This window comes from Chelonia mydas, chromosome 21, assembly GCF_015237465.2.
Source record: "Chelonia mydas isolate rCheMyd1 chromosome 21, rCheMyd1.pri.v2, whole genome shotgun sequence".
In the NCBI taxonomy this organism is placed as follows: Eukaryota; Metazoa; Chordata; order Testudines; family Cheloniidae; genus Chelonia; species Chelonia mydas.
The window spans coordinates 10,939,734-10,962,764 of NC_051261.2; the positions used below are offsets into that span (position 1 = coordinate 10,939,734).

The 23,031-nt window shown below is 44.5% G+C and overlaps 1 protein-coding gene and 1 long non-coding RNA gene across 5 annotated transcripts in view; one reads left to right on the forward strand and one right to left on the reverse strand.

Annotated features, from left to right (window-relative positions):
* UHRF1BP1 (UHRF1 binding protein 1) overlaps nucleotides 1–23,031 on the forward strand; it is a 56,357-nt gene that overhangs the window by 12,238 nt on the left and 21,088 nt on the right. For 3 of the 4 annotated variants that reach the window (XM_043533423.1, XM_037884788.2, XM_037884790.2), the window contains exons 2-8: nucleotides 13,071–13,233; nucleotides 14,515–14,553; nucleotides 16,465–16,556; nucleotides 17,804–17,993; nucleotides 18,551–18,691; nucleotides 19,437–19,607; nucleotides 21,515–21,692. In XM_043533423.1, the coding sequence (XP_043389358.1) occupies nucleotides 13,071–13,233; nucleotides 14,515–14,553; nucleotides 16,465–16,556; nucleotides 17,804–17,993; nucleotides 18,551–18,691; nucleotides 19,437–19,607; nucleotides 21,515–21,692 (974 nt within the window). Of the gene's footprint in view, nucleotides 1–6,734; nucleotides 6,782–13,070; nucleotides 13,234–14,514; nucleotides 14,554–16,464; nucleotides 16,557–17,803; nucleotides 17,994–18,550; nucleotides 18,692–19,436; nucleotides 19,608–21,514; nucleotides 21,693–23,031 lie in introns of all 4 variants that reach the window. The other variant, XM_037884789.2, reaches the window with a different exon arrangement.
* Nucleotides 5,495–22,988, reverse strand: LOC122463437. The gene is made up of 3 exons (XR_006286819.1): nucleotides 22,978–22,988; nucleotides 15,529–15,538; nucleotides 5,495–5,652 (listed from the first exon to the last, which is right to left on the reverse strand). It is a non-coding gene; the product is annotated as an uncharacterized LOC122463437 (long non-coding RNA).

A 23,031-nucleotide genomic window follows, 5' to 3' on the forward strand; every position in this document is an offset into this window, starting at 1 on the left:
GGACTGCTGTGCCCCCTTAACTCTCCAGTCTAGGCTGTCTCTCTCAATGCTTTGCTAGTGACAAGCAGCAAATGCCTCCAGGTGCTGTGATTGCTCAGCACAACAGCATATGGAGCCCCACACCCAGCTAGATTGCATGAATGCTCCCAGAGCCAAATCCCAAGCTCCCAGCCTTGTACCTCAGGGTTATCCTGTCTTGCACTGCTCAAGACCCTTTCTTGAGCAAGGCAGATTTATTAATTGGTTCACCACTTCATCAGTGGAAAGTGGATATACACCAGCCTTTGTAAACCTGAGCAGATTTACCAAACACTTCAGGCAAACTCACCGGTAAACAGTTACACAAATTTCTTGACTACAAAAGATAGATTTTAAGTGATAGGCAAAAAGTCAGAGTTAGTTACCAAAATAAAATAAAATATAAGCACGCAGTCTTAATTCTCAACCTATTAGACTGGGCAACATCTAGATTAAGCAGTTTTTCTCACCCACTGGAAATTACACAGGTTTCACCCTTGAAACCTGGGACAGTCTCCTCTGTTGGAATCTTCAGTCTTCTGAGCATCCTTGTTGCTTGCTGAGTAGGTAGGGGGTGCGGGGGAATGCCCAGCATGGGGCCACTGTGTTCTGTTTTATACCCTTAGTCTGTGTGCGTGGAGAACACAAGTCCAGGCATGTCTGGTGGTGGTCTAATTCTCCTGGTGTAGCCTTATGCAGGTGAGTCATTCAATTTTAACTCCCTTGGTGGACAATAGTTATTGAAGGTAGTTTGACATCCACCCGGGCATTGGTTGCTTTCCTTGCTGTTGTCTCAGGGGAGCTAATATCTGGCTAATTCCCCAACGTACAGCATGTTTTACTGACAATCATACAACACAATCTCATAACTTCATATGCACCAATGATATACATATTTAGATAGAACAGTGACTTTCACCACATCATAACCTTTCCCCTGATACCTTACATGGCATGCTTTGCATTCAAGATCACAATTATATATAAATGAGGAATATGGAATTTACAGGGCACTCCCACAAGGTACAGAATGTCACATTCCCTTGCTGCAATTTAAGCCCATTGCTTCTTGTCCTGTCCTCTTTGATTAAGGAGAACAATTTGTCACCTTCCTCTTTATAACGACCTTTTATATATTTGAAAACTGTTATCATGCCACCCCACCCCCGCCAGGTCATCTTTTTCCAGACTAAACAAACCCAGTATTTTCAGTCTTCCTTCATAGGTCCTGTTTTCTAGACCTTTAATCATTTTTGTAGCTCTTCTCTGGACTTTCTCCAGTTTGTCCACAGCTTTCCCGAAGTGCGGTACCAAGAACTGGACACAACACTCCAGTTGAGGCCTTATCTGTGTCGAGGAGAGTGGAAGAATTACTTCTTGTGTCTTGCTCACAACATTCCTGCTAATACATCGTAGAATGAAATGTGATTGTTTTGCAACAGTATTACGTTTTTGACTCTCATTTAGTTTGTGATCCATTATAACCCCCAGATCTTTTTACGCTGTACTCATCTCTAGGCAGTCATTTCCCATTTGTATTTGTACAATTGATTGTTCCTTCCTAAGTGTAGTACTTTGAATTTATCCTAGATGAGTTTCATCCTATTTATTGCAGACCATTTCTCCAGTTTGTCAAGTTAATTATGAATTCTAATCCTATTCTCCAAAGTGCTTGCAATCCCTCCCAGTTTGGTATTCATCAGCAAACTTTATAAGTGTATTCTCCACGCCATTGTTCAACTCATTTATGAAGATATTGGCTTGAACAGGACTCAGGAGAGATCCCTGCAAGATCCCACTCAATATGTCCTTCCAGCTTGATTGTGAACCATTGATAACTACTCTGAGTATGTTTTTCCAACCAGTTGTGCACCCATCTTATAGTTGGCTTGTCTAGGCTATATTTCCCTATTTTGTTTATGAGAAGGTCATGTGAGCCAGTAGCAAAAGCCTTGCTAAAGTCGAGATATCACATCTACTGCTTTCCCCCTTATCCACAGGGCTTGTTACCATATCAAAGAAGGATATTAGGTTGGTTTGACATAATTTGTTCTTGACAAATCCATGTGGACTGTTACTTATTACCATATTATTTCGAGGTGCTTACAAGTTGGTTGGTTGATTATTTGCTCCATTATCTTTCCAGGTACCAAAGTTTAAGCTGACCGATGTATAATTGCCTGGGTTGTTCCTCTTCCCCTTTTTATAGATAGGTACTATATTTGCCCTTTTCCAGTCCTCTGGGATCTCTCCTGTCCTCCATGAGTTCTCAGAGATAATCACTAATGGCTCAGAGAAGACATCTAACTTGTCTAAGTAATTCTTAACTTGTTCTTTCCCTATTTTAGCTTCAGATCTGAGCCCACAGATGTTCATTATGTTAGTCGTCTGATCACTACTAACTGAAACAAAAAAGGCATTTATGACCATTGCTGTGTTTTCTGTTCTTGTCTTTCCCTCCTCATTGAGTAATGGACTAACCTGGTCTTTTGTCTTTATCTTGTTTCTAATGTACTTGTAAAATGTTTTCTTGTTACTCTTTATGCCCCTAGCTAGTTTAACCTTGTTTTGTGCTTTGGCCTTTTTAATTTTGTCCCTACACGCTTGTGCTGTTTTTTTTAAACTTTAATCCTTCATAATTTGACCTAGTTTCCACTTTTTGTATGACTCTCTTGAGTTTCAGGTCGTAAGATCTCCCCGTTAACCCAACATGGTATCCTACCACACTTCCTGTCTTTCCTATGCATTGGGATAGTTTGCTCTTGTGCCCTTAATAATGGTTCTTTAAAAAAACTACCAACTCTCCTGAACGTTTTTTTTCCCCTTACACTTTCTTCTCATGGGATCTTACCTACCAATTCTTTGAGTTTGCTAAAAGTCTGCCTTCTTGAAGTCCATTGTCTTTATTTTGCGTTTTTCCCTCCAATCATTCCTTAGAATCATGAACTCTCTCATTTCATGATCATTTTCACCCAAGCTTCCTTCTATCTTCAAGTTCTTAACCAGTTCCTCCCTATTTGTCAAAATCAAATCTAGAACAGCCTCTCCTCTAGTTGATTTCTCCACCTTCTGCAACAAAAAGTTGTCTCCTGGCCATTCCATTAACTTGTTGTGCCCTGCTGTATTATTTTTCCAGCAGATGTCTAGGTAGTTGAAGTCTCCCATCACCACCAAGTCCTGTGCTTTGGATAATTTTGTTAATTGTTCAAAAAAAACCACCACACATCTCTGGGTACTCTCTAAAACCAAGGCTCTGAAACCCAAACTTTCTTTTATTTCTGTGAGTAAAAGAGGGAGTGGAGTGTCTCTCTAAGCACAAAGTCACATTGGAACTTATTACAGACACTAACAGTCCTAGAGCCCTATTTCCCCCACTGGAGTTAATCATGGCAGAATCCTCTGACTGGAGACTGCATCATGAATCAGGGTAGAGATTTCTGCATCCTTCCACAACTGTAGGCAAGAAACCCAACATCCATCACACTATTGAATGGGGTATAGAGAAGAGGTGACGCTTCTTGAAAGCATCTTACGCATGTCCAAATTAAATGCTAAAAGTAACGTCCTTATCCTTGTGGAGTAGCATGCACCAAGCACAGGAATGGCAGCCAGGAGCTCCTGGGTCACTTACCTAGCACTGAAACTCACTCCCTGTATGACCTTAAGTCACTTAATCTTTCTCTTTTTTCCCTCATCTGTAGAATTGGGTTAATATTACTAGCCTGCCTGCCTGCCTGGGGTGCTGTGGATTAGTTAATGGTTTGTAAATGAATATCACTGTGGAAGTGATAAATGTTATTAATAACTTGGTGCTTTCCATTTTCCAAAGAACTAATTGATCTGATGCTAAATGGTTTCATTTAATTCTAAATAGATTGATTAATTAGGTTAATGTGATACTGACTAGAGTAATGTAAGTATTAGCATTAGATATCTAATACTAATTAGGCAGATCTAATACTAATTAAACATATTTCCCTTCCCTTGTACTCAGCCTGAAATCTCTAAGTCTTGCGTTGAGTGATGCCATGTGTTCTTAGTGGACAGATTGCTGTAATGTTGTGCTGAAAGTCTGAGTTAGTAAAATGGTTTCTCTCCCTTGAATTGTGGTGTGTGTTCTCCCTCCTGTGTATTTGTAGTGCCTTTCAAGTTGCTGCCTTCCCCCTCTTCAAAGGAGTTTTGGCCTTTGGCCCAGTTTTATTTCCTTCCAAAACTAAGTTTAGTTCCCCACTGAGACACACTCCCAAATTCATTGTATTTATTTATATCTGAAGCTTCTGCTGCTGTTTTCCTGGAAAGTTTGTCTGTGTTTTACAATCATTGATGTTTTCCTCTACCAGCGATGAGCCTTCTTGCCAAGTGAGTATGATTCTTGGCTCTAGAGATAGAGATTTAATATGAGGGAAATGTCCTATGCATCAGAGATGTGATAGAGAAATAGTGTCCCCAGAGAAGTGTGGAAATCGCATTGTGTGGCACAAAGCGTGACTAGATAAGACATTGGGGAATATACTATGTAGGGTATAATCCCGCATTGGCCAGGGCTTGACTGGAATGACTAAATTGATTTCCTCCATCTCTAACTTCTACTATTCTCTATTATGTCTGCGGATAGAAGTGTGTGTTTGTGTTTCAAATTAAGGAAGGAACTCTCGGTCCCTTTCCATAAGCTCACCACTGTTAACAGAAGAGCCTTTTCTTCTGCATCTCCTAACATCAAAAGCAGCTTCCCAGCAGCTCTCAGTCTCTCCTTCTCTTTTCAGCTCTCAGCTGAAAATTTACCCTGTTCCTTCTGTTGTTCACACTTCAATATCTTCTCCATCTGCTACTCTGTAACAGTAGTAAGTGTTGTGGGTAATAATTATATACATCTGCCAATATATTATCCTATCCTGTAGCTATCTAAATTAAAATCAGGGGCATCTGTCATACAGTGTATAACTAATCATTTCTCACATTTACCCATAGTTACAAAACTATTAATAGAAAGAGATATATTTAAATGTAGATGCTAGTTACATACAATATGATAAAGTTACAGAATAGCAGTGGGAGAAGAAATTGAGATGTGAGGAGACTAGCGAGATAGCAACTGTATTTCAGATGGCAGGACCTGCAAAGGAGAATGCTCTTTCACCAGCAGTGTCAAGATAATGGGAAGGGACCTAGAGCTGATGAGCAGAAGGAGATGAGAATTATTCTTTAAGACAGCGGTGGTCAATCTGTGCCTCCGGAGCCGCATGCGGCTCTTCAGAAACTAATATGCGGCTCCTTACTTAGGCACTGATTCCGGGGCTGGAGCTATAGATCCTAACTTTCCAATTTGCTGGGGGGGTGCTCACTGCTCAACCCCTTGCTCTGCCCCAAGCATTGCCCCCACTCCCCCCCTTCCCCTGAGCCTTGCATGCCCTTGCTCCTCCTTTCTCCCCCGCATAGCCTCCTGCACATGTGAAACAGGTGATTGAGGTAGGCGGGGAGAGGGGGGAGTAGGTGCTGATTGGTGGAGGCTGCCGGCAGGCGGGAGGTGTTGTGGGCTGGGGAGCTGATTGGGGGGGCTGCTGACGTATTACTGTGGCTCTCTGGCAATGTACATTGGTAAATTCTGGCTCCTTCTCAGGCTCAGATTGGCCACCCCTGCTTTAAGACATCCCGTCCTGGTACTTTTTATCTAGTCCTTCCTACCTGCAGGGGATATATTTGCTCAACTGTATACAGTGTTGCACCTGCCGAACAGTTACAAATGAGGATATTGATTTCTAAATGTATTAATGCTATAGACTAGCTTCAGGCCAGCAATCAACTTTGGCTAAACTCTCCCTTGCAATAAGTAGGTTTGTGACATCTAGATGTACAGGGAGATGAATCGGATACTAGCTCTCTGAGTTATGAAATCCCCACCTTTGATATCCTTTTAAAGTTAAAGATGGAAGAGCAAGGTTGATGCTCTTGTGTTTTTTTTTTCCCTGCCAAAAACCAGACAAAAGACTCTCTAAAGCAAATGAAAGCTAAAACATCAGGAGTTCAGAAACCACCTAAGGAGTCTTTTTTCGCCAAAGAACGGTGCTCTTACAGCCCAAATCCAAGTAAACCACTGTAGCTTAAACAGGATTTTTAAGCATACAGGCAGTGTTTTCTCTGTCGTCTTATGCTGCTAGTTTATCTTCAAAAACAGATGCTCCAACAGGCCTCTTTCCTCCTCCACTTCAGGGCTTGGCACTGGGGCGTGGGAAAATCATACCTTGAATATGGCACCCAGTTCTGGGCACATGACTACCAAAAACATGCTGCTGATTCAGAGACAATTCAGAAAACAGGGAGGTGTAAATGATAAGAAAGGAGAGAGATTATTTAAGGCGGTCTGCAGGAGTATAATTAGGAGCAATGGGATGAAAGAGAGAATTTGCTAACAGTGGCATCTGTTCATTCTCACAAAGGCTTTGTTGGAAGCCCCAGTACTTGAATTGGTTAAAAATGGATTAGACGAAGCACTGGAAAATAGATTGTAGGGACCAGTTTTACATAGGTCACTGGGGCATGGACAAGACTAGACATCCATCTCTAGCTACTATGATCCCATGTCTCCTGTTTCCTAGGGCTATGGCTAAGAAGATAATCAGAGTCTCTAGTCACTTGAAAGTTTTCTGTGGATACTGGGGACTGTGGTAGTGAGTTTTAGCCAGTACCCCGCAAATCAGATTTGGTCTTGTCTTGACTAGGTGGTGATTGAGAGGATGAAATGGTATCCACCACCGAGAGAGAGAGAGTGAGTATGTGTGTTTGAGTTGCTCTTGCTGATACTGTTCCTGGCAGGCCCAAGAAGAGTGTTGTTGTTTGAATGTACTGGCTAATACTGCATGTCCTCTATTAAAGAGCTTTGGAAACAGAGAAATGGAAATAGTCCATGCAGTCAATTTTCTTAACTGTCCCAACTATTTTCATTCACTTTTATCCAAGCCTGCAATGCACGCTGCCAAAACTCAGACAGCCATTCAGCATGAATGGAGAGCGCCTGCCAGCAGACTTAGTTTAGAAACCTGTCCACAGTCATTGGACCTTTCTTCCACGGACGTTGATCAAAGCATTTCCTTTGAAGCTGCTGGGAAGACTAGGCACCATTTTGAATTCCCTGCGGCTGTAACTGCCATAGACCACCACTGCCTCTTGTATAAACCCCTTCCCAAATGCACACACACTTCTCCCTGGTTATGATGATCTGCATGTGAAGATTATTTCATCTGAGGATCTCAAAGCCCTGTGCAAAGAATGACTTTATCCTTGAGATGGCCCTGTGAGGTAGGTGTAGTAACTGTGTTTTACAGATGAGCAAACTGATGCAGAGAGAAGTGATTTGCCCAGTGCTGGTGCTGGTAATGGAACCCAGAAGTTGTGATTGGAAAGCCCCTGCTCCTCTAGACTGCAGAGTTATATTTTGGTTTGTTACTATAACGTAATCTTATGTTAATCTTAAGTAGTTTGCGATCTTTTCCTCCAAAGACAGGCACGATATTTAGAACAGTGTTTTTTAAATGCTGCATGGGGAATCCTGAGGTGTTCTCAGCTGCAGCAATCTGAAGACTGACTTACATCCCCCCATCTGTCCCATTCTGCTTTCCACCCACATTGATGTAATACCTCTCACTTGCTGCTTGAACACTTGACAGGTTTATTGTGGGTTGTGAACCATGGAGCTGGCCATGGTATATGGGGATATTTCTGGTGCCAGGTAAAGTGCTATCTCCAGCTAATAAAGTTGTAGGGATCAGCTTGTTGGGGCATGCTTGCTACATTCTCCGATTGGCCTGTTCTGGACCTTGTGTGAGGGCACTTGGTCTCATTGGGTACATCTACATGGCAAACAGAAACCCATGGCAGTGCGTCTCAGAGCCCAGGCCTTCAGACTCAGGCTCATGCTACCGCCCTTAAAATAGCTGTGTAGGCATTGCAGCTTGGGCTGTGAAACCCAACCCACTCCTTAAGCTTCAGAGCCCGAGCTCCAGTCCAAACCCGAATATCTACATAGCTATATTTAATGCCGTAGCACGAGCCCCGTGAGCCCATGTCTGCTGTCCTGGACTCGGTGCCATGGGTTTCTGCTTGCCATGTTAGACGTACCCAGTGGGCTGAGGGTGCCTTAGATCTGCTTCAAAACTCCACCCTCTTTACTTGGCAGTATGAGGTTTGGCTAAAGACATACTGACCTATCCTCTGTTCATGTAACTGTTTACATTTCTCCCTTGTTCGTAAGTCTTCCCCAAGCCCCCTTCCATGGGCACTGTAAATTAAAGTTTCATATTCATTTTGGCTCCTAATAGGACTGTTACGTAGAATCTTGCAGCATTGGCTCTGGTCATCTTCATATCAGTTCAGCAGGACTCCTTGTGGCCCCTACACTTGTTTTAAAAACCTGCTTTGTATTCATCTGGCTTTATTTAATATTTCTTTACATCAGTGTGTCGGTTTGAAGATTTCAGCTCTGCCTCTGGCTGAGATGCTGTTGATTGTCCGATTAAATGTGTTCTGTCTCTACAATATTCTGATACAACCAACACTGCTGCATTTAATGTACTGGTTGAGAGCAGCATGTCTCAACAGAGGAAGTATGCTAAGGACTAGAAGTCGGGAGAGCTGGGTTTTCTGTTCCTTGCACCTCCCTGGGCCTCAGCATCCCCATCTATAAAATGAGGCTATTTGACGTAGCCTTACAATGTCAAGTTAATGTCTGCAAAGTGCTTTTGGCATCCTACTGGTCAGCATGTACTATACATTGTTCTCTCTGCCCAGTCCACGGAGGATATGACTCTGCAGCGGCTCTCAGTTAAAGGACTTGATCTGTTAGCTCAAGCCATGGAGCAGGGGTTCTCAAACTGGGGGTCAGGACCCCTCAGGGGGTCACGAGATTATGACATGGGGGGTCGTGAGCTGTCAGCCTCCACCCCAAACCCTGCTTTGCCTCCAGAATTTATAATGGTGTTAAATATATTTTAAAGTGTTGTTAATTTATAAGAGGGGTCGCACTCAGAGGCTCGCTATGTGAAAGGGGTCACCAGTACAAAACTTTGAGAACCACTGCCATAGAGGCTCATGCTTTATCTCTGGAGATCCCGGGCTCAGTCCCCAGTGATGAGCCAGATGATAGGCATTATGCTTTGAGATCTTTAGTTCTCTTCATTAACAGATTTGTGAGATCATTGTTTATGCTCCTACAATGAACCTGTCACCTGTAGAATGTCACACACGCTGGAATATGTAATTTTACACACACCAGATTTTGCCATATAGTAATTGAGAACTATGGTGATCTTGGCTGCTTTCTCATGTGCCCTTCTCATAGCCCACGAAAGCTTATGCCCAAATAAATTTTTCAGTCTCCAAGGTTCCACAAGGACTCCTCGTTGTTTTTTGCTGATACAGACTAACATGGCTACCCCTCTGAAACGTCTCATGTGTGTTTTATATAAGGGTTTCCTCTGGTTTAATGAGGAAATATTTGTCTAAAGTAAACAGGATGGCCTCTCTTGCTCTGTAAAAAGAAAAGGAGTCACCTCTCTCTCTGTGTGAGCCTTAGATAGTGACAGGTGTGTGATGCTGTCATGTGATGGGAGACAAACCGTTTGATATACTAGCTTATTAGGCCTGGAAAGGAGAGAACTTCCATGGCAGGTTAAAGTCTGTAGAGGTTTCATACTGCAATCCTCCCCAGCAGAAATCATTACTGCAGAGAATGGTGTGGAAATACAAGCAGCAGGCAAGCTGACAGCTGTTCACGTCCCAGCTTCTACGAGGAGGAGAGTTTTTGGCTGCAGTGAAATGCATAACTGCTTCTCTCCTCACTTCAGATTCTGCCCTGGCACAATGTTCACTTGGATAAATACATTGTTCTGGAGGAAATTCTGGATTGGCTGATAAGCAACTAATCCCAGCCAGTTTCCAAGTTCAACTCACACTCCTGTAGTGAGATCGATGAAACCAGCACAATAGCCCCTCCTCCCCTGCCCCCGCCCCCCACCTTCACTATCCCCAAGATGCTGGCCCAGTTTCTCAGGACTGTCTTTGTGCCTTGCACAATGGGGCAGCACATGCAGCCAGGCCAGTGCAGGGAAAGGGGAGTGAGAGAACTGCAGCGGGTGACTAACGAGTGAATCTAATCCTGCTCTGGCTGACAATGGGGCCTTTCTTTTCCACTGCTTGCGCCACTGTGAAGAATTAGAATTAGCACGGAGGAATGTGTAAAATGGCTCTGGCTTAAACAGGGAGTAAATCTGGCAGAAACACACCATCCTTTCTTAATCCCATGGCATTGTGGTGCTATGCAAGCTGCAGCCTTCATTGGCTTCCCTAGTGCAGAGAGGGAAACCATGTAGTCAAACATTGCAGTGGGATACTGGCAAGGCAAATACAACTTCTCTGGTCGTCAGTCCAGTCTACAGTAGGTTGCTGGCCTGTCTCCCAAGCCCAGGAAGGATTGATGCCGTGCCCAGAGTCTAGTTCTATCTCTTCTTTCAGAGCAGTTTATTTTTCAAACCCAAAACTCATAAGTTAACACAAAACCAAGCTATTCCCTTGACCAACACAGGCTGTAGGGGCCCAGCAGCCTTTCTCCTTACATCTCTTCCCTTGCCACTTGAGCTGCCCTACTTCCTCCTGTGCTCTTTCAGTCCTTCATAGGAACTGCCTAACCCTTCCCCAGCTGGCTCTGTTAATCCACTCTGCCAGGGCCAAACACCTCTTCTTATACAGGCTCTGCCTCCAAACAGGGCTGTCTGGCTGCATATTGAAGGGCCTGGTTACAACATGGTCAAATCATAACTTTTCTCTTTTGTCATAGATGGGAGTGTACCATGTTCCTAAAACGCACCACAGCTTTGGACTTTGTGGGGCTGACCCATGACTCAGTAACACAATTAAAACATGGTTCAGTCTCATCTACACTGTGAGATTGAACCATATTTTATTTGCGTCAAGGGACAGCCATGCCTTTCAATATACTGCTGTGGTTGTTGCAGTGTAGATGGGAATTGGGGACTGGCTGGACCAAAGGCATGGGAAACTTTAATCTGCTCTCGATTGACCTTATTCACAATCTTACAATCTGAAAGAGAAATCTTGCAACCTTGTGAAGGAGCAGAGTAACCTAAATTCTCTCTCTAACTCAGGAATTTATGTAAATTTCCATTTCTGTTATTAAACTTCTGAATCCCCCGCATCCCTGAACTACTCCTGGTGGGTCAGAGAAAGCAGATTCCTCCAAGCGCAAGTGCCTGGCAAATCATTGCAGTGGGGAACGAAGCTTTTCTGAACCCTTCAACCGGGTGACGGGAAAGGTGTATTTCATTCGTGAGGAAGAACTGTTCCAAGATTTCTAACACAGCTTAATACAGCATGGCTGCTTTTTGTTTTCTTCCCTGTTTATGCACTGAGATGGACCTGCCAAGTATCCCAGTTTTTGGCTGCACCATCCCAATTGGGAAGAAGCAGAATCCTGCATGCTGCTGTAATTTGTGCCCATTCTGCTGATGCAGGGTTCTTTGCAGCTCGCCATTACCTTCCTCCGAGATTGCCCTCATCTTTGCTTGCCCTAACTGTCCTGAGTACTCTTCCAAAAGGATCCTTGGTATTTCCAGTTCAGCTGGATGTTTTCAGATTTGCCCCAAAATCCTTTGCACCTCTCTTTTGTGCCCTTAATCAAATTGTTCTCATCCATCAAACATGTGGCATATCTGGAATTTGAAGACACCAGGGTGCATACAGCAGACCTGGAAAAAGCAAACCCTTTTTGAAGGGGAAATTGAGACAGGAGAGATCAGCAGCTGATGGTAGACAGAAGAAAAGCAGGGCATGGCTGAGTTGATTGTGAAAAGCAGGGTGAAGGGTTATGTTATGGGCAGTCACACTGATGTTTCACTGACCATGTATATCCCTGTTTCTTAGCTTGGGACACTGGTGAGCATGAATCAGCTTCACTAATGAGGGACAGAAATGGGTTCGGCTGTGAGACTAGTATTTAAAGAGACTGATAAAATAATTTATTTAAAATCCTTTACTTCCCTGTGACAGTAATATGAGTGATCAGTAAAACTGATCTAATCTCTCTCCACCATTGATGCTATAAGTTTCTTAATATTTTTTTGCATGCCTCTTACCTTGGGGAGTGAAACTATTGTCCAGTTGCATTTGTTTCTAGTCAGTTTCATTTTCTCTTTGTGCCCTAATGCAATTACGTTAATTTCCGGGTTTCCAGTGCTGTCTCTCCTGATTTGATTTAAAACATTTAAAATGCCAAACTATATGGGCCTTAAAGACACCCCCCAAGCTTCTTTATTGAGCTGCCATGGTACCCAGGGTTTAACTGTCAGCTAGCTATGATACTAGAATACTTGTCATAGCTTCTTTGGAGGATGCCTAGGGTGAAGACGCTTTCTGGGGTGGCTTTAACTCTGCCCTCTTCTATGTAATCAAAACATCTGAAAGGCAAGAAATTCCAAGTGACACCTAACAACCTTGCCTTCCCACCTATATTTTAAACTGTATTTTTTTTTCCCCTTTAGTTTTGGCTATGTTCTTGCAACCTCAACCTTCGAGCTCAATGAAGATTTTTCTGTGGGGCGGGATGTCTGATCTTATGCTTTATTATAAAAAAAGAAAAGGAAATGTTGGACCAAAACTACTGCTCTCTCTCTCTCTCTCTCTCTGAGGTATTTATAGTGGGCCAATTTCCATAGTACTTAGGTGACGAATGCACTTATGACTCTTTAGGGAACTGACCCAGTTGCCATTGAAGTCCGTGGGAGTTGGTTTGGGGCCTAACTGGATGCTGCAAAACTGGCAGGGCAGCTCACACAATGCACTATAGAAATGCAATGGTCTGCCCACTGTGTGGTGGTATGGTGTCCCTATTCTATCTCTTTCTCTCTCTATAGTCCCCTGAGCGTATGAGGTGCTTTGCAAACAACAGGGAGGTGTTTACCATCAAAATAACCCTCCTCTCCATAGACATAGACACAGACACATTGGAAGTTGTTGTCATATTGCCTCTTAACTCCTCTTTTCCACAGGTTTACTAAGAATCTCTCTCCAGACAAAATTAACCTGAGCACACTGAAAGGTCAGGGGCAGCTGACCAACTTGGAACTGGATGAAGAGGTGCTGCAGAATGTGTTGGAGCTGCCCACCTGGCTAGCTATCACCCGTGTCTACTGTAACAAGGCTTCCATCCGGGTGAGTTGAGATGCCGCACTAATGGTGTCCTCTAAACACAATGCAGCCCACTTGATGTCAGTCTGCATTTGATGTTATCTGGAGCTTTTGATAAAGGATATCAGCTTTCTCAACTGGAAATGAACTTGTGGTAGCGGAGACATATCCTGCCTCTCTCCCTCCTGCCCCTGACTTATTCTTTAATGCTGAAAGAGTGAAACAGCCATCCCAGGTTGCCCTGGCTGTTCACACAAACCTCCAAACTGGGCTGAACAGGAATGTAAAGTGTAAATAAATGCTGATTGAAATTTTTTGAAAACCTCCTTGTGCCATGAGTTTCCGTGCAGTAACGGTTATTTAAAGGTCACATTTTCAGCAATGGAGACTTCAGAAATAATGTGCAAATTGGGTAAAAGCATGTGAAAAATGATTTGCTAGGCACCTTACCAGCCTCTGCACCCACAATTATCTGGCTTTCTAGTATAATCGCAGTAGTTGCACATGCAGTCACAGCTGCACTTGTGCACAGAGAATGGGCCTCTTCATCTTGAAAATCTTGTTCCAAGTGCTTTTTGGGTCAGGAAATGGATTTTTTTCAGTTGACATTAAATGAGAAGTTGTTTGTTTAACCTCAGCTGATGTTAGACACAGTTACACTAAATTAAGGCAAAAGCGTTTAGCATGTGGAAAAGACTTTCTGCTAAAGTCTGGTTCTGTTCTGCCAAATGACTGTAAAAATGGCCTCCTTTTACTCATCTCAGCTGCTTCCTGTATGTATTCAGAGTTGGATCTGCTCAGTTTAGTAACAAGCATTAGTTCTTGCTGCTCCTAGAACTGCAGAGCAAACACAGGTCAGTGGGGGTAAAATGGATTGTATTCAGGTTTGAGCATAATCTACAGAACTGTAAACTAAATTCCAGTTACAGCCTGAATTAATTGATTGTAAAGCGATTAAAGACAACAGAGTTGCTCATGCATAAGTGAAATCTGAATTTGGGCTGCAGAGCATATATCACTGGTAATGATGCCTGAGAAGGAAAAGACTCAGCCTGAAATACAAAAGCCAAACTGGGCTTACACAGCAGGTTGTTTGAACATCTTTTCAGTTGTTTGTGGTAGCCCATTTGATCTGGAGTCAGTGAGACGCAGTGAACCTGTATTGTCACAGTGCTATATCAACTCTCAGAGCACAGCAGGACTTTAAGTGAGTTGATCTCTGGGGGGCTTGACTGTGTGTCCCTGAAATCGTTCAAACCTGGGCATATTGAGGAACCTTCTGCAACTTGAGCTCTGTCTTTACAGATCCAGTGGACGAAACTGAAGACGCACCCGATTTGTCTGGTAATATTTTGTTTTAGTCTTCTTCCTTCTATGTAATAAATCTTAGCTAAGGGATTGTTCCTGCAAAGGGACAATTGGTTCTTACAGCTAGAGGTGTTGAAGCTTTTGTGACATAACATCTCAGCTGTCAAGTATCAGAGGGGTAGCTGTGTTAGTCTGGATCTGTAAAAGCGGCAGAGTCCTGTAGCACCTTATAGACTAACAGACGTATTGGAGCATAAGCTTTCGTGGGTGAATACTTCGTCGGATGCATGCATCATCTCAGCTGCTGATCAAATCCAGCCCATTGCACAGAGGCTTCTCTAAGGTAACGTGAGATGTGAATTTTTTTTTTACCACTCAGGTCTCATAGAAGTGTCTTTGTCTCTAAGGGTATGTCTACACTGCAAGAAAATCCCCACAGCAGCGAGTCTCAGAGCCCGGGTCAATTAACTTGGGCTTGTGCTCCAGGGCTAAAAATAGCAGTGTATAGACGTTTCTGCTTGGACTGGACCCTGGGTTTGAAACCTGGTGAGGGGGGCTGGAGCCCACACTCTGAGACCTACTCCCTTCATTGGATTTTGTAGCCAGCTCCAGGGAGGGAATGTCTACAGGGGTATTTTTAATGCCATAGCATGAGCCCCATGAGCCTGACTCAGTTGACCCAGGCTCTGAGACTGGCTTCCATGGGGTTTACGATTGCTGGGTTTTTTTTTTCAGTTTAGAAGTACCCTAAGGCCTTTTCTGATGTTTGTGTGCTGTCCTATGGTCAACTGTTGGTTGGCCCTAGGGAAGAGTACAAGTTCCTGGGATCTGGTGAGAATTGCCCAGATGACATTTCCACTGGCCGCAGGATGCTAAACTTGCTCTGAAGTGTATAATAAAAGTGTTCTCTACAAGTAGATGTGAAACCAGTGATAGATTTTTCTCAGTGGATCTCAAAGTACTTTGGAGACTGTGTGTACATTAGCACTGAAATGCAGCAACCTCTGAGACCTGGTCTATACTACAAAGTTAGGTCGATTTTGTGTCGACCTATTTGTACATGTGTCTATGTTCAAATTTGTCTCCCACTGATATAAGCACCTGTTAGTCACACAGTAAAACCACCTCCCCGAATGGCATAGAACCATGGTTCACCTACTGAGGTTAATGTAGTGTGAGCATAGATATTGTATGACTTGTATCAACCCTAACAGTCCTCCAGCAGCTGTCCCACAATGCTCCATTCTCTGTAACAGTGACTGCTCTGGCCACAACTTTAAACTCCACGCTCAGAGACCGGAAGCCACACCCCACCTTCAAACCCCCCCCATGGCTTTTTTAAATGCTTTTTTCTGATCTCCCAACTTGATGAGCACACCTAGCAGTTCAACCTCATTGTGTGCAATTACCCAACTGCCTGTGCCAAGCTCCACACACTAGACGTGCTCCTGCCTGGAGTAGACAGGAAGTATTGGGTCTCTGGGGCCTGTGGGAAGAAGAGGCTGCACAAACACAGCTACAGACCAGCTGTAGAAATGTGGACAGCTGTGAGCAGATTGCACAGGGGCTGCAGGCAAAGGGGTATGACAGGAATCAGCTGCAGTGCTGCATGAGAGTGGAGGGCACCTGCCAGGTGCAGAGTTGAAATGGGGAGAAGGATAGATACTTTAGTCAAGGATGCTCAGCCAACCCCCTTACTTTTATGAAAAGCGCCCTGTGAGACTTTCAATGTCCATGAGCAGAGCAGATGGGACCTTGGTTTTTAAGGTCTCATTTGAAATACCCACCACACACAGTGAATTCCCTGAGAATGGTGGAAGGTGGAGTCCACCTTGTTGGTATTTGACCCAGCAGTTCCAGTGACCCCCTATGTATTTCAAATCTAGGACCATAATGCTCATCCCGAGTCTTAATGTCATGCTTACTTCTTCTTTCCTGTGTTTGCAGTACCTGGATAAGGTGGAGGTGGAGATGCGAACCTGTGAAGAGCCTCGGCCACCCAATGGACAGTCTCCCATTGCTCTTGCTGCAGGTCAAAGGTTGGCACTTCCTAACTCTACAGTTAGTTTTTGACACTGTAGTATCTGTGTTGGGCAGGCACTCCTGATTGTCCATTCTGAACAGTGAAGGAGCCTTGCAATAAAAAATAGGAATTGTTTTCTCCCAGCCTTTTCAACTGTGAGATGGGGACAGGGTTTGGCAGAAGTCTGTACAGCTGGCCAGGGTTGACCTAGACTAGATCCTTAAGAATGCCCAGCTCCTTTAAGCCATGTTCCCCAGAGCCTTTGCATTGCAACTTCCATCCTCCTGTTAGGAAGCAGTGGATAGGATTCCTTCATTGCAGCCCACCTCCCCATCCTTTCCTGCTCCTCTGGCAAAGTCTCTCTTTCCCACTTCCTGAACATCTGCATTGATTTCCCTCATCTTTGGCAGAGACCTAAATCTTCTCCTTGCTTCCAAAGCTTCACTGAAAATTCTGCCTGGCCTGCACCTGTGTTCTTCTCCTCTGGCTGTGCTCCATCATGTTTCCCAACACCCCACCCAAGCTTCTCTCCTGACCACTCCTTTATCCCCGTCCTAACTCAGCTCCTGCTTTCATGTTGCCCCTCCAGGCTAGAAACAAGTAACATTCTCTCTCAGAAACCTTCCAAAGACTCTGCTGTCTCACAAAGCATTCCCCATGTTCACTCTGTACTGTATTGTGCCTGACTGGGTGGCTGACATGTCATCTTTTTGGGAAGTCCATTGACAGAGCTATGACACTTCAAACCCACCCAGAAGCTCTAACAGGTTTAACCCATTCTGCCCATTGTACTGTGCTGTATGCGCCTTCGTGGCTATGTTAACAATTGTGTCTCTTCTGAATCAGCTGGCAGTGCTCGCCGGAGTGTTGTGTGGGACAGGAGTATTTCTGTCTCCGGCCTTGGGAGTGAGAGGCTGACTCCAGGAGTTGAACTTCAGCTTCCATGTGCACTGCACCCTCTTGCCCACCCCTTGCTCCATCATTTACTCTTCTTCCTCTGTTCCTGCCTACCATGGCGATGGCTTTGACACTCAGTTGTAACCATGGCTGAGGCTAATCTATCAAATAGGGGGTGCCTTATTAGCACAGGTGATGGTATTTCCATCTTCCATCCACTTCTCCTGGAGGTAGTCCATCTCCATGGAGCCAGGCTGCTTCTGAGCCTTAGGTCTCCTTTGTGACAGTCATTTGTTATCACTGGGTCAGCCTGAACTGGGGCTCCTTTTTATAGAATCATGATTTTGAGGGTTCTTCTCTTTACAGCGAGTATGGCTTTGCCGAAAAGGTTGTGGAGGGAATGTTCATTGTTGTCAATTCCATCACTATCAAGATTCACTCCAAGGCCTTCCATGCCTCTTTTGAACTGTGGCAGCTCCAAGGATACAGCGTGAATCCCAACTGGCAGCAGAGTGACCTACGTTTCACCCGCATCACTGACACTCAGAGAGGAGAGGTAAGACCCTCTCTGCATTGGCAGATGCAGCATACGGGGGTGTCACATTTAGGTCTCTTCCATGGTCCCTGAAGGGTCTGGCAGATTTGGGGCCTTGGTTCATTTTCTCTGAATTCTCACGTCTTGGTCTCAGTATGGATGGCTCTAAGGAACCTCAGTGACCTCTATACCACAGTCTAAAGTATCCATTGGGAACTGGAGTCACTCTCAACTCTTCCATAGCCAGTGGTCCCCATCACACTTCTTCATAGCATCTCCTTAGTGGGAAAATGAAAAACTGGAGAAGCTGTGAGCTCCCTTGCAATCAATACATTTTAACTAGTCTCTGCTGTGATTGCACTGTAGAGGGAGGACTATATGATCCCAGGGCAGCTCTTCCATTTATTACTGCGATTCCAGAAGAAAGATGGTGTCTCTTCCTTCCTCACTTCTATATCCGTTTCTTTTCTTGCCTGTGCACTGTTACCGTGAAACGTTTCTATCGTTAAAGTCTTGAAGTTGGTGAAATCCTCAGCATTTTCCTGTTTGTCTCCTGGTCTCTCTTTCTCTCTGGGTAGGTTTTGACATTTAAAGAGCTCACTTGGCAGACACTTCGGATAGAGGCAGATGCCACTGACAATGGTGATCAGGATCCCACTACCACTCCTTTGAGACTCATTACCAATCAAGGCAGGATCCAAATTTCTCTCAAGAGAAGGGTGAGTATCTCCACTGATAGCAGGAGTGATTTGCCTGGTAAAGTCCTGATTGCATCTCCCCGATCAGGAATAATGTCCTTACTCAATTGAATCTCAGAAATGAGAAGAGGCACAGAGAGGGATAGTTATTCCTGTGTCTGGTGATGGTACCTATGCCCTCCCTTCTCAGTGCTTGTGCTTTTTCTCCACAAAAGCAGAGCCCTAGATGCTGTATTGCTCTGTGGTTTCAGTGAGGTACATGCTGAGCTCTTATCTTGTGTACTCAGAACAGCTCATTTCTTAGTTCAGGAATGCATGCAGCAGGGCAAGTGCGTGAATAATCCTCTGTCACAGTCATGTAAAAGTGTGCTGTGTCCTCTTTTATTGAGTGCTTACGTCACTGCCAGACTTAGTTGTACTATAAACAGGAGAAGGAGAAAGGTGATGAAGTGTCAATTAGAAAGAATAAACCTCCTGCATCTCCACTCTTCCTTCAGTGCAATTGGGCACATGCCTCCTTAGGTGGAGACAGATTTGACTAGCTTGGTGCTCAGCTGAGACAACAGATCCCACTGAATAATATTGGGGTACGCTGGACACCTCTCAGTCAGATGAATGGCCTCCCTCTACCCTATTTTCTCTCATATGATTTCTAAAGTGACATATTTTGCAGCTGCTACAGTCCACAAGTTCCCAGAGGAATAAATGTGTATGGTTAAAATTGTTATGTTAAACTTGCTGCTTTCTCTCTCTTTGGTTGGCTCAGACCAAAGATTGCAACGTGGTGGCATCTAAGCTGATGTTCCTCCTTGACGACTTGCTCTGGGTGCTGACAGACTCTCAGCTGAAAGCCATGATGAAGTATGCAGAGTCCTTGAGTGAAGCCATGGAGAAATCTTCCCAGCAGAGGAAGAGTATGGCACCAGAACCTGTCCTGGTAAGCAGCTATCACCTAAGCATGAGCGTCCTGGGAAAAAGGAAGAGACATGGAAAAGGCAGCATGGATTCTCCATATACACATACAGATGGGTGCCTGCTGCCGAGTGGTCTCTCTGATGACGGGAAGAGGTAGGAAAGCTGTAATCTGTGCAGCTTCCCAAAAGTCCTGTCAACACCCCTTATGGGTGTGAGCATTGGGAGAAGTCCTAAAAGCTCAGCTGGTGCAAGGTTAGGCACACATGGGTATGGAGTCACCTCTGGGATAAAAACATGACTTACAGGCATTGCACCCACCACCAAAAATGATCAGTGAACATTTTCAAATGGTCATGGGCTAGAATTGGTCTGGGGGAAAAAGAGATGGAAAATTCTGTGATCCTCTAGGCCAGCGCTTCTCAAACTTCATTGTACCGTGACCCCCTTCCGCCAACAAAAATTACTACACAACACCAGGAGTGGTGGGACCGAAGCCTGAGCCTGCCACCCCAGGTGGGGGGCCAAGCCCAAGGGCTTCAGCCCCAGGCAGGGGGCCTGTAACCTGAGCCCGGCCGTCCAGGGCTAAAGCCGAAGCCTGAGCCCAGCCTCCCAGAGCTTTAGCCCCGACCATGGGTGTTGGGACTCGGGCTTTGGCCCTGGGCAGTGGGGCTTGAGCTTTGGCTCTAGGCCTCAGCAAGTCTAACACCAGCCCTGGCGACCCCATTAAAACGGGGTCATGACCCACTTTTGGGTCCCAACCCACAGTTTGAGAACCCCTGCTCGAGGCAGGACTATCACAAGGTGTCAGGGGGCCCATAGATTTTGTTTTGGTAATAACAGATAATGAATATATCCTGGAAATAATCTCTTCGGCCTCTGCTAGGAAGTTCCCGTCTCCAACTTCCTTTCTCAAAATAAAAATCTACATGAGGGGCACTCCAACCTTGTAAAAATTGTCATGATTCGGGGTGCTCAGGGGAGAACACAGATCAGCCCATTTTAGGATCATTATTTTTTCTCTCAGTATCCTGCGAGGGGGCTCGCAGTGCTCTGAGATGTTTGTATTGTTCGTTTGCAGCACACACAGCTCATTGTATTTCTTAACCTCTAACCAGCTGTTTCTCCCACCCTCCTTCCATCGTTAGCCATTGAACTCCCCCCCCCCACCCTTGCAAATATTTTTTTAAAACGAAGTTTTCAAAATACTCAGCAAAGTTAAATAACAGAGAGATGTTTAAATAACTGCTGTAGAGGGAAAGTGAAATTAAAGGGTACAAGGCAAAGGATGAAAGACGTTTCCAGCAGAGATTTGCAAAGAGCCAGAGAGCATGAGGTGAGAAAAGGGATGTTTCTCCAGATAGCAGGAACTGCAGAAGAGAAGGTTTTTGCAAACAGTGCTGTGAGATAAGGCCAAGAGGACTTTAAATAATAATGCTAATATTGCCCTTTTCATCCATTGATTGGAAAGCATTTTCCTAAGATAAGTGAGCATCATTAGTCCCATTTTAGAGATTAGGAAACTGAGGCATGGAGCATTCCCAAGGTCACACAGCAGAGCTTAGAATAGAACACAGATATCTTGACTCCCTGTTTGGTACCCTGTCCGCCGGACCTTGCTGCCTCCACTGATTATAAATCAATTGATGGACCTGCAACAGCTTTAAGCTTTGCAAAGTCTATGTCTGCAGAAACGGAAGCTCAAGATCAAATTGATAATCATAAATTCTAGTTGTTCAGTTACGTTTGGTTCTTTCCTTATACATGCTGTGTTAGAACCACTGGTCAAAGACCTTTTATTTGGGGAGCGCTATTCAGGCTCTTTCACTGTGGGGTGTAAACATAAGCTGTTTCCAGTGCACTAGAATCTGCTTCCCTATTTTCCTTTGATGATGTACTGGTACCTGAAGAACATGTTCCTGTGTATTCTAGACCACACCACCTGCTCCTAGTGCCCACCAGTCCTGGTCCCAGACTTTTGGAGGCAGTCTGAATGCAAGCAGCATCAGCCAGTACTTTGAGAAGTATGACATGAAAGAGTCGTCCTACCACCTATTCATCTCCCGTCTGGACCTGCACATCTGTGATGACAGCCACACCCGGGAGTCAGGTACCCAACCAAGAGCAGCACTAGGGAGAGCCTGGAGGAGAAAGAAATAAACCAGATCATGGGGGGTACTTCTTTTTCATGTGTGCTCATGCATTTAATTCTGCACTTCTGAGTTCAATGTTAGCATATCACAGTGTAGCTGGTGTCAGTAGCTCACTCTTTGTGCGGGTGACACTGTCCTAAGTACCAGGAGACTTGCATATGTGGTGTAGCTTCCTAGGGGAAGGAGTGGAAGTCCTCTCACTGGCTTGGACAAAGCACTAGAGAATACGCAATAGGGAACAATCTGTCACCGACCAAAGAGGCAGATTAGATGGTCTAATAGCTCATTTCACTTGGTCAATATAGGATTGTTCCTTACCATTTATTTTCTGGTAGTTTAGCTAGCCTAGTTTTAAATGGGCTAGGCAATGGGGCTTCCCCCACTTCCCTTGCAAGACCATTCCCCAGTCTAGCAGATCTCTCTGCCAGGAGTGCTTTCCCAATAATTCAGTTTAAAATTGGCCTTTCCTGATTTTAATCCCATTCCTCCTAGTTTATCCCAGTGGGCCACACTGCATGATTCCTCTCCCTCCCTGTTGAAGTAGCCCCTCTTCCAGTCCCCTGCTCTCCCCGCAATCTTGGTTGTCCCTTAGCCAAGCTCTAGATATTTATTTCTATAAATCTTTCCTCATAATTCAACTCCCTTTGATAATTATTGTTGCTTTTCTCTGACCGTGCTCCAATTTGTCTCCTTTTCTTGTTGCTGAATTGCCTGGAACTGCAGTACACACAGTATTCCAGCTGGACTTTCATCAGAGCCATATAGAAAGAACAGGCTGGTAATAAACCCTGTGATTTAAAGCCTCAGCATTTGCAGCCCAAAGCTGCGTTGTCCTCTTTATTTTGTTACCATATTGTTGGCTACAGTGGTGAGAACCGTAACTGCCAGTGACACAGGGGTGCTATGCAGTTTTGTGTGCGGTGCCCTCGTTTTCTTGATGGCACTAATGGTTAGTCAGTTTCATTCCATTGTCTGTTTCCTGGCCTAAATGATCATGGGAGATGGTGCCAAACCTAAAAGGAAGTATAATCACTGCTGCATCTTACCTTAAAATGGTATCCTTCTATATAGCCCCTTTCATACCATGGAATCCCAAAGTGCTTTGCAAACTGTACCATATATATATATACAGGGATTACTCACGCATCACAGAAATGCAGTCACCTCTGGAATGGAATGTGGCAACTAGTCAGCAGTGCTTATCAGTTCTTTACCAGCTATTCAGGACAGCACATGGAGAACACCACTTTATATAGCCAACTGAAACCTCAGGGGGAATTTTAGAGAGAGAGAGAA